The 11,953-nt window shown below is 37.5% G+C and overlaps 1 protein-coding gene across 1 annotated transcript in view; it reads left to right on the top strand.

The window, feature by feature from the left end:
• Rb1 (RB transcriptional corepressor 1) overlaps positions 1–11,953 on the top strand; it is a 129,472-nt gene that overhangs the window by 113,789 nt on the left and 3,730 nt on the right. Inside the window, exons 21-25 of the mRNA XM_021203051.2 lie at positions 3,258–3,362; positions 4,441–4,554; positions 4,661–4,824; positions 7,927–7,957; positions 11,590–11,732. Of these exons, the coding sequence (XP_021058710.1) occupies positions 3,258–3,362; positions 4,441–4,554; positions 4,661–4,824; positions 7,927–7,957; positions 11,590–11,732 (557 nt within the window). The remainder of the gene's footprint in view (positions 1–3,257; positions 3,363–4,440; positions 4,555–4,660; positions 4,825–7,926; positions 7,958–11,589; positions 11,733–11,953) is intronic.

The raw sequence follows: 11,953 nt of genomic DNA, 5'->3' as shown, positions 1-11,953 counted from the left end.
AGAGAGAGAGAGAGAGAGAGAGAGAGAGAGAGAGAGAGAGAGAGAACATGGCTCTGTGTGTGTGCGCGTGCGTGCGTGCGTGCGTGCGTGCGTGTGTGTGTGTGTGTGTGTGTGTGTGTGTGTGTGCACGTGCGTGCGTGCGTGCGTGCGTGCGTGCAGGTGTACAGGATAGGGTATTAAGTTCCATGGCCTTGCAAATCCTAGGCAAATATTCTACCACTGAGCTCCATTCCCAGCCTTGAGTATGGCTTCTTTATAGAGCACAGGTTCAAGGTTCATCTATGTTGTAGTTTCTGTCACATACTACATTATGTTTATAATTCATCAGTTGATTGAAACTGGATTATTTTTTCTTTGATCTATTATGAATAATATGAATATTCATATATAAGTTTTGTAAAACATGTTTTTATTTTTCCTATGTATATGTAAGTAAAATTTCTGGGTCATATGTTAAATCTTTAATATTTTTGAGAATTGGCTGGGATATTTTCTAAAACGGTTTTACCACTTTATGTTTTATTTTTAAAGATTTATTATTTTTAAGTGTGTGTGGGGGAGGTTGTTTCTATGCGTAGGTACATGCATGTTTGCAGTGCCTGTGGGGGCCAGAGACATTGGCTCCCCTGGGGCTGGGGTCATAGGCATCTGTAGCAGCTCGCTAATGATATTGAACATCTTCTTTAGAGAAGTGTGTGTTAAAGTCCTTTCTGAACAAACAGCAAGATTCTTCCTCACTGAGCCTGGTGGTGCACAAACAGGCTTCAAACTCATGGAGTTCTGCCTAAGTCTGCCTCCTCAGTTCTGGAATTAAAGGCATAAGCCACCACAACAGGCTGCAATGGTTTCTTTTAAAGTGTGTGTGTGTGTGTGTGTGTGTGTGTGTGTGTGTGTGTGTTCTGTATATATCTTTTTCTATGAAATATGTGTTTTGAAAATGTTTTATCTTTTTTTTTTTTTTTGGTTGGTTGTTTTGGCTACTGGTATTTTGACGTATAAACAAAAACATTGTCAAATTTGAAGGCATCAAGACCTCATTTTTTTCCCGAGAGATTTGTACTCTTAGTTTTCTGTTTCAGTTTCAATCCACTTTGACTTAGTTTTGCAAGAGGGCAGAGGAGGTCATCCATCTCCAGTTTTTCCAGCACATGCCCCACCCCCCTCTTTCCTCTTACTCTTTCTCCTTGGTGTTAATCCAGGGCCTCTTACTTTGTGGCAAACACTTCACTGAGCTATGCCCATCCCCACACCATCTCTTGAAATGGGTCCTTTTTTTCTTTTTCTCTGTTGACAGCTGTTGCAAGTCTATTGATTATTTTTTTAAGTGGACACATGTTTATTCCTGAGACTCATTTCTATTCAGTTGTCTATGTAGCTATTTTGGTGAGAATACACTGCCTTAGTTACCATAGCATTCCAATTTTTTTGGAATAAAGAGACACTATTGTACTTTGTTCTTTTTGCAAGATCTATTTAACTGTCCTGAAACTTAAATTTCCATATGAGTTTTAGGACTGACTTGTCATTTTCTCTGAAGATTTTGAAAGAAATTTCATTGAATAATGTGTGAGTTTGGGGGATGTCACATTTAGCGTGAAGTCTTCAATCCATATGGAGGATGTGGCTCCTTCCCACCCTTCCAGGCTTTAATTTCTTTCAATAATTGTTTATAGTTTTCAGAATACAAGTCTTACATTTATTTTTTTTAAGATTTATTTATTTATTATATGTAAGTACACTGTAGCTGTCTTCAGACACTCCACAAAAGGGAATCAGATCTTGTTACAGACGGTTGTGAATGACCATGTGGTTGCTGGAATTTGAACTCAGGACCTTCAGAAGAGTAGTTATCAACTCTTATCCGCTGAGCCATCTCTCCAGACCCTTACATTTATTTTATTAACTATATTCCTATGTATTCTATTCTCTTTAAAAATAAAGGAAATTATTTTTATTTCATTATTTTGTTGATCTGTGTGATTTTGGTATCAGCAAAGTATTAGCTTCATACAGTTAGTTGGGAACTTCGAATTTCAGAAGAATTTTTGAAGAATTGATATTGATATTGAGTCTTTTTTTTTCTTCTTGAAATTTTGCTGAGTTCATCAATGAGGTCCCATGGGTATGGGCTTTTGTTTGTGCACACTTACTGTTTAATAATTCAAAATTAGCTTTTTTATTTTTCAGTCAATATTGGCATTCTGCATAACTTGAGGAACTTTTACATTTCAGCATAGTTATTTTAGTGGTACATAATTTTTCATAATATTCTCATATAATCCTCTTATTTTAGTAAGATTGGTAATGTTCCCAACACGAATGATATTTTAAACAAAAAATTATTATGACTTAACATGTATTTGGATGTATAAGTTGCAGTACATTGTGTTTTTAAATAGATAGTTATTATTTTATGTTCCTGCCACTTTCTATAAAAGAGAAATCCAGATTCCTAGAAATATATTTTTCTTACAATTCCAAGTTTTATGAGTGATATGTGAAGATATTAAAGTAGAAGAAAACTGTCAGTCTACTGTATCATCAGTGGCTCTTGGTGTGAAGCTCAGTTATCAGACAATGGGCAGGGGATGGGGAATAGAAACCTTTGCTCATAGCAGATGGAAGCAAAAATGTTACAGAAATGACCAACACTTGAATCAGGCCAAAAACGTTCATACATATTTTAAAAATTGATATTTAAGGCCCCAGGGAATCATTTTCAAATCTTAGTTTTGTATTTTAAATATTGTTTTATTGAAAGATACCATATAGAAAATCCATTTATCATAAGGATATGTTCTAATGAAAATTGAGCAACAAAATGGATCCGGCCTACATTCAGATCACAGATCACAACACCATGAGCAATGTAAGGTCTGTCAGCAGCACTTTCTTACTCCCTAGATTATTACATGTCACTTCAGTTGACAGCTTGAAACTTTTCACACAACCTTAAAACAATATTCATCATACAATTAACTTGTTCTAGGTGTAACACTTTTGATTTAAACTAAAGAACTGAAGCCAAAGTCAAGGTACTTTACAAACTTGGTAGTCAGTCATGAGTAATTGAGTTAAATGCTTGCATTTTGTTCTGTAAATACAAATGTTTTGATTAAGTACCTTACATAGACTTTTGAACAGCTCAGAATAAGGGAAAAATTCAGAAGAAATTAAATATCTTTCTTTTAATAATACTTAAAAGAGCAAGGTGAGATAATATCATCCTTTATGCCTCTGTCACTCTTACTTGTTAGATTATGATGTGCTCTATGTATGGCATCTGCAAGGTGAAGAACATCGACCTTAAGTTCAAAATCATTGTAACTGCATACAAGGATCTTCCTCATGCTGCCCAGGAGGTAGGTAGTTGCTCATGGTAAGACTGAAAAATAAATCAGTATTCATATTTTACTTCAGTTGTTAAATAGAGATCAAATATCCTTATTTACTTTTATAGTGTTGGTAAATTATTTGTAACTGAAGTGTAATTATAAAACTATGGCAAACTATGAAATCCAAATCAATAGTTGACCTTCATAATTAATACTCTATTTGTATATAGTAATAACTGGGATATTTGAAATAAACTTTGACATAATATATTAGTTTTTATTTTTCCACAGGAAAAGATACTGTAAGTCAGTCCTTATAAAGACATAATAAAATTTCCCAGTGTAAGCCCATTTTGTACCTCTGGTTTCCTCTCCCACAGATGCTGTCATGGTAAAACACACTTAGTCTGACACACATTTTACACTATCCTGGAATGCAGCAGTGAATCCTGGGTTATTGTTTCAGTCTATCATATTTTTGGGAAGTGATACAAACCAGTTTAGTTTGCCTCATATATTTGGAGTTATTTTCTAAATTAGTTATATATATTGTTTAACAGAGGCACTCCATAAGATGTCTTTAGTTTTACCTGATGAACATTTATATAAGTGGAACCTGGTGTCCCAGACCTATAATTCCCATTCAGAATAAGTGAAAAGAAGATGTCACAAATATGAAGTTGCATAGCTATACCCTGCTTATTTAAAAAAAAAGTGTTTATAAAATCTACTTATGAAATATCTGTTTCTTGCAAGAGAATGGTGTACGTGTTCTAAACCCTTTAGATGAGAGGTTGAAGGCTGCTACAGGCCAGTGACTGTTGTCTATATAGTAGTGGTGATGGTGCTGGGTTTTGGTTAGCACAGCCTAACTCCCTTGTAGAATGGCCAGCATTCTGTCTGTGGCTGCCAGGCCCCTTCTCTGGATCACCTTGGTGATATTTCACTTTAAATAGGGTACCTATAATTTCAGTCTAAGGGAGTCTTTGTTAGATTATTGTTTTCTGTATAAAATGTGTTTTTTAATAAAACTATGTACAATTATTTTAAAATAAAAGTTAAAGACAAGTTCTTAAATTTATTTAACATGTTTTTTTTTCCTCAGACCTTTAAACGTGTTTTGATCAGAGAAGAGGAGTTTGATTCTATTATAGTATTCTATAACTCAGTTTTCATGCAGAGACTAAAAACAAATATTTTGCAGTATGCCTCCACCAGGGTATGTTGAAAATATTTTTTAATTAGATAAATCTAATAACAAAATAATGGATCCTACCAAAATACTACATCAATGATCTTTTTTTTTCCTTTTGTTTTGGGTCTAGCCTCCTACCTTGTCACCAATACCTCATATTCCTCGAAGCCCTTACAAGTTTTCTAGTTCACCCTTACGGATTCCTGGAGGTAACATCTATATATCACCCCTAAAGAGTCCTTATAAAATTTCAGAAGGTCTGCCAACACCCACAAAAATGACTCCGAGATCAAGGTTGGTGGTTCCTTTTTAAGGGAATGCTGAAAACAGTAATACTGTACTTGGCAAATTTGATTTAAACATGAAAATGTAAAGCTTTTTAAAATTCAAAATGGGATAGGCTGTTGGATGTCTGACTTCTTTATGTGAATGTGTGAAAAGAATTAGGGGCAGGGTGGGGCGGGAAGCAAAGAAAAGGTGCTCAGCTCAGGTGTGCCGGGATGGGCTTTTGCATCACCCATGCTTGCCCAGTGCTGAGGCTGTGGACAGCTCTTCTGTGTCCACCTGTGCCTCAAAACACTTAATGGTTTCATAAGCCATCAAAGTAGAACATTTTAGGTTAACATGTTTGTTTGTTTTTGAAACGGGGTCTCACTATGTAGCTGTTAGCTGGCCTAGAACTTGCTAAGTAGACCAGGCAGGGTACATACTCAGAGATCCACCTGCCTCTACCTCCTGACTGCTGGGATTAAAGATGTGTGCCATCACACCCAGAATCTCTATTCAAAATTTACTGTAAGCTCCATGGATTATAGTGTTTTGCTTGTTATGAAAATAGAGTCATTAGGGCTGGCAGCATGTACCACCTATAAAAGTACTCGCCACGGAACTAATGACTTGAGTTTGAGTCCTGGATAGAAACAGAGAACCAGCTTCCAAAAGTTGTTCTCTGACTTCGAGACACTTGTTCACATTCACACACACAGATCATACACACACAGAAATAGAAATAAGTAAACACGCTGTGGAGTCTGGCTTGAAAGCCCGTCACCACTACTTAGGTGTTATCATGGACTATTTGAAACTGACTGAATGTTTATAAAGTAGAAGTCCCATTAACTAGTATAGTTAATGCCATCCCAGCAGCCGTTTTCAGTACTTGTAGTTTGTACCTGGTGGGCAAGAAAAGTAAATGAGAAGAAGCGCTTTATAACTTCTTAGAAGATTCCCGAGTAGTACATTAATTACATTAGAAATGCACACTTGTGATTAAAATTTCAATCTTTGTAGAAAAACATAAAGTAAAACATAACTGGAAATACGGTAGAAGGCTCCTGTGTGTGTCCAGATCCCTCTCTGTTTGTATGATGCGCTTTGTATCTGATTATCTGTGTATAGGTATCCTCAGCTCACTGTGTAACATGCTAAGATGTCACACCCCGTCTTCTTAGGTAAATTTACAGTCTCATGCTGCCACATGACATGGCAGTGTATAAGCAGGAAGTTTCTGATGGTGATAAATAATCCATATTATGATTATAATGATGGCTGTTTGCTGATTTTAATCAAAATCAGTTCTGTGTTGCTATTCTTTTTTCCCATTAATTTATTTATTCACCATACATATCGATTGCTACCCTCCCCACTTCCCAGTTCCTACCTCCCCCAATTGCTATTCTTATTTTTTTTTTTCTCATTGAAACTATATCTTTCAATGTGTAGCCCAGGGTAGCTTCAAATTCACTGCTTCAGTTTCCCAAGTACAGGAATGAGACAACAAGCCCAGCATGCATTGGTGCTCATTTTAGCCATGGAAAAAGTCATACCATAAACATCCTAATTGACATATATCACTGATAAAGCTTTAGAGAACTGTAGCATTCTGTTCATGCAGCATGTTTAGGTATTCTGATTAATCAAATATGCATGGAAGGATGTCACTTACCAAAGAAATGGAAGACAATAAAATCTACATAGCTACTACTTCTTTATTGAGCTATATTGTAGAAATGCTTTTTTCTTTTTTTCTTTTTCTTTTTCTTTCTTTTTTTTTTTTGTTTTTTGTTTTTTGTTTTTTGTTTTTTGTTTTTTGTTTTTGTTTTTTTCGAGACAGGGTTTCTCTGTATAGCTTTGGCTGTCCTGGAACTCATTTGTAGACCAGGCTGGCCTCGAACTCAGAAATTCGCCTGCCTTTGCCTGCCGAGTGCTGGGATTAAAGGCGTGTGCCACCATGCCCGGCAGAAATGCTTTTTCACCTTAATTATCAAAAATATAAATTATAACTAAGACTAAGTCTGGTAACATAAGCCTGTAATCTCTGCTGCTTAGGAGGCTAAACCCTGCTGGCCAACTCTGTGAGACCCTGTCTTAAACTAAAAGGTCAAAGAAGGTTTGGGATGTAGCTTAGCAATAGAGCTCTAGTTTAACACATACAAGGCTCTAGTTTTAACCCCTTGTAATGTGGTTGAAGTGAAGACAGATGGAATAAGTATCTCACATAACAAATAGCATTTACTAAATACCAATATAAATCCTAATTAAAATGATTATTACTTTATAAGCATATATTATAAAATTATTTTTCTTGGAGTGAGCAGGGCTCACATGCCATGGTACACATGGGTAGGTCAGAGAACAGCTTTGTAGAGTCTGTTCTCTCTGAACACCTTTATGTGGGTTAGGTTGCTAGGTATATGGGGCAGTTGCCTATATTTGCTGAGCCATCTCACCAGACCTTTTTTATTGTTGTTTTGTTTTATATTTATTTTATCAACATGGGGCCATGCATGCTACTGTGAATGTGTGAGGTTAGAGCACAACTTGCTGGAGTCACTCTCTCCTGCCATGAGTTTGAGGGACTGAACCCAAGTTACCAGGCTCAGCCACAGTGCTTTTACCTGCTGCACCGTCTTACTGGTCTTTTAAATTTTATTTATTGACCTGTAAGTTTGTGTCAAATGTAACTTAAATTATGATGAAGTTATATTTGTTGATTTATGAAGAACTAAGTAAAGATAATCTTAAGTTTTTCTAAAAATCCTCTTTAAATGTGGGCCATGGCAGAATTATGCTCTGCAAACACAGAGTTCTTGTTGCAAATCTAAGAGAGCTGGGGTGTAGCTTAGTAGTAGAATGCATGACTAGCATATTTGAGGCTTTGGGTTTGATTCTCAGCACCAAACCAAACAAACAAACAACCTCTTGTTGGTTATGTCTTGACCACACTGGCACTAGTACAACAGCCCCTGATATGGGTGTCAGGTGTCAGTGGTTGCAGAGACAGGGAGCCTGTGATTTGTGGTGGTTGAGAGTGATGTACCTATGTTCATCTCAGCACATCTGCACGGTCTGTGTCTAGTTCTCACAACTAACTCACATTTTATCTTAACTTGACAGAATCTTGGTCTCAATTGGTGAATCATTTGGGGTGAGTATTTTTTATGTGAACAATGGTGTCATGGAATGTTATATAAAATATACTGAACCGTATGATGCAAGAGCTATCTATGTGCCCCTGCATCATCCTTTATTTAGTGTTCTGTTGTTGAACATCTTGTGGGGACATCAGTGACTTAATATTGCAACTGAAAAAGAAATAGAAGATTTTCCTAATTGGAGCTTAAAGGCACTATTGCCTAGATAGGTCCTTAGGCTGTCTGACGTTTATTTTCAAATCAGGGTTAACTTTGAATAATATTCATAATTGGGAAACTTTCAAGTTTTTTCTAAACATTTCTCTGAGATTATGTAATATACATGTATATAGTCATTTATATACACACATAAAGTGCTTTTATGCTCCCAGTACTCCTAAAGTGAAATGTGAATTCTCCAACTGTATGCATAGCTGGTATCATCCAGTTCAGTTCAGTTTGATAGATTACCTAGTAGTCTTTGGTTCCCACAGGTTCCAGGGCTCAGGTTAGCTTCTCCCAGGTACCAGTCATAAGTGGCAAGTCCCTGGGTTACACTAATTTTCTAACCAAACTGGCCAACAGTCAGGAGATCCCTGTAATATCTTTCCTTTCCAGTTTGAGCATTTGTTAGAATACTCACAAAAGTCTGGAACATGGTTTACTTGACCATAGTTTATTACAAAAGATACAGATGAGCAGCTGGATGAAGAGACACATAGGGTGATGTCCACTGGGGTTTCTAGCCCGCATCCGTGGAGTCAGCACCTCCAGAACTCTCCTCAGTCTGATGCTAAAGAATTGGACTTTGTACAAATAGTTGATTAACTAAATGTCTACCCACTTTCCCTACCCTGAAGGTTAGGAACTGTGGTTGAAAATTCCCAGCTTCTAACCAGGACTAATTCTAAGGGCCTATCAGGAGTCTCTTTATTAGAACAAAAGATGGTCCTATCTTATCACTTGGGAAGTTCCAAGGACTTTTAGAGCAGGAATAGAAGATGAAGACCACATATCTTTCTATGATACCACATGTATGTATATAATCTCATAGAAATGTTTACAAACGTTGGAAGCGAGGTGCTTGGAAATGAAACACCAGAGCTTCAGCAGCATGGCCCTGGCACTTGCCTCCTTCCACACACCTGCACTCTAACACTCCGTCCTGTACTTACTCATCCTCCCCTCCCACTGCCTTCTACTTCTTCTCGGTGCTAGTCTTTCTGTGGTCAATAAGGAACTGAGGTAGTGGGATGGTACACTGGGTAAAGGTGCTTGCTGCATAAGACCAGGGGCCTGAGTTTGATCCCGAGAACCCACATGGAAGGTGGCAGGAGAAAACGATTCCTAAAGTTTGTCTTCTGACGTTGGCATGTGCACCATTGTTCACATGCTTACATTCACACACATTGTGAGCACATATATAACAATAATAAATACAATTTTGTTTTTAAATAATTGGTTTCATGATGAGCCAAGCACAGTGGTTTATATCTGTAATCTCAGGAGACTGAGGCAGAAGGATCAAGAATTTGTGACTACTTGAAGATGAAAAATCAGTTCTTTCTAATGGAGTCTCTCTGAGGATACAAACTATACTTCAGGGCAGGTCCCGTGCCCAGCAGTAGATAATTTACATAAAACAACCTCAGTGGCATCTTTGCAAGTTCCTTTTTGTCTCATAGGGCTTTTTTTCTTTGTGTATATATTACAGCTTTTGGTTTATGTGTTGAGGGGATTCTTATGTGTAAAAACCCGTGTCCCTGCATCTATATGTCCACCTCATGCTTTTTCTTTGGCTTTTTTTTTTTTTTTTTTTTTTTTTTTTTTTTTTTTTAAGATTTATTTATTTATTATATGTAAGTACACTGTAGCTGACTTCAGACACTCCAGAAGAGGGAGTCAGATCTCGTTACGGATGGTTGTGAGCCACCATGTGGTTGCTGGGATTTGAACTCAAGACCTTTGGAAGAGCAGTCGGGTGCTCTTACCCACTGAGCCATCTCACCAGCCCTGGCTCTTTTTTCTTCTGGTCATTTGTTTTGTCATATTTTAGTTTGTTTTATTTTATTTATTATTATTCTTTAGATGCCTGTTTGTTTTCTAACAAGAGATAGAAGGGGTATAAATTCCAGTGGGAGAGAAAATGGAGCAAATCTCAAGTGGGGGAGGGGAAACTGATCAAAATATATTGTATGAACAACATCTAGTTTCAAAAAGAAAACAATTAAAAAAGAGTTTGTGGCAAGCCTGAGCTACATGGTGATTTGTAGGCCAGCATGGGCTATATAGCATTAATATTGTTTTAGGGAAAAACAAAAGAGAGAAAGAAGAGGGACACAGAGGAACAGAGGAGAAAGAGAGGGAACAGCTGTTTGCACACCTGAAAGCACATGCTAGTTCTGAACCCTCCTAACACCTTGGCCCTTTACTACAGCTCCTCATGGTGTGCTGATCCCAACCAGAACCTTATTTTTGTTGCTACATCATATTGTAATTTTGATACTGTTATGAATTATAATAAATAATTTTTGAGATAGAGTTTTGCCAAAGGGGTCTTGACCCACAGGTTGAAAACCACTGCTCTAGCGGTTGATTGAAGTTAGTATGCTAAATAAAATGTAAAAGTTCATTTTACAAATACTCAGTGCTACGACAGCTGATTCAAGACGAGCTGTAGCTGCTGGGCTTCACAAAGTAACTGTGGGATCATGCAGGTACACCTCAAGCAAGGCAGAGGTGTAACAGGTCATCAAACTTTTTGCTTACTACAGCCTGTCAAACAATGGAGAAACTATCTATTCATCCAGATATTAATAAGGCCACAGGACTTAGCTTCTGTCATGTTGAATATGTACTCTACATATATTTTCATTAAATGAAGCTGATCCTATCTAATGTACCAATCAGATCATGTTTAACCTCTATCTGAAAGTCTAACTTCATTTGTTGACGTAAGTAACATGTAATATGCGTGCCTGAGACAGTCTTGAAATGGAAGCTAAGAGACAGACTGTTTCCACATACTTATCTACTCGGTGAGATCAGGTGGTGTGCCTGTTTTGGCATGTCTTACTAAGGTCACATGTCTAGTAATATTGCCTGGACTAAAATTGTGAAGTCTTTCAACATTTAAATTAAAAGACCTTTATAAATTAGCAACATTTCAACAAATGCCATCCATTATCAGTAATGGTTTGTAATATATCACAGCTCTTATGGCCTTCCTTCTTGCTATGTAATCCTCTAAATCAAAACTTTTTTTTAAAAAGGTTTTTTTTTTTTTTTAATTTCAGTTCTCGAAATATGATCCACCTTTACTGCTTCTGAGAAATCCTGGTTTCATGTGTTGAGTCCCAGCAAGGCCATAAGCCTAGCCAGTGCTTGACAGCACAGGGATGGCACAGACTCTGAGCTGCGTGGGATAGATGGGAGGATTCAGGAGGAATGGGTGTTTAATGAAGGCAGAATTGGCATCGTTATGCTAATTGTTTTTAAATCTGTCACTTAGTCCAGTAAGGCAGAGAATTAAAATGAAGAGATTACTTCTGCCTAACTTTTGGTGTATCTCAAAATAAAATTAGCAGCTGCTGACTTCAAAATGTGACTAATTAATGGTTTAAAATAAGAACTCTGTGATTTATAGACATCTGAGAAGTTCCAGAAAATAAACCAGATGGTGTGTAATAGTGACAGAGTGCTCAAAAGAAGTGCTGAAGGCGGCAACCCCCCTAAACCACTGAAAAAGCTGCGCTTTGACATCGAGGGATCCGATGAAGCCGACGGGAGGTAGGAGCCATGGAGAGCACAGAGCCACTGTCAGCCCTGTCCTGAGTCCCCTCAGGGCTTGTCCTGCCAGTCTACCACTTTGTGAGAACAACTAAAGAGAATAGATGTGCCGGGCAGTGGTGGCTCACGCCTTTAATCCCAGCACTTGGGAGGCAGAGGAGGGTGAAGTTCTGAGTTCGAGGCCAGCCTGGTCTACAGAGTGAGTTCCAGAACAGACAAGG

The sequence above is a fragment of the Mus pahari genome, chromosome 8 (assembly GCF_900095145.1).
Source record: "Mus pahari chromosome 8, PAHARI_EIJ_v1.1, whole genome shotgun sequence".
NCBI classification, from domain to species: Eukaryota; Metazoa; Chordata; class Mammalia; order Rodentia; family Muridae; genus Mus; species Mus pahari.
This window is presented reverse-complemented; position numbering and strand designations above follow the sequence as displayed.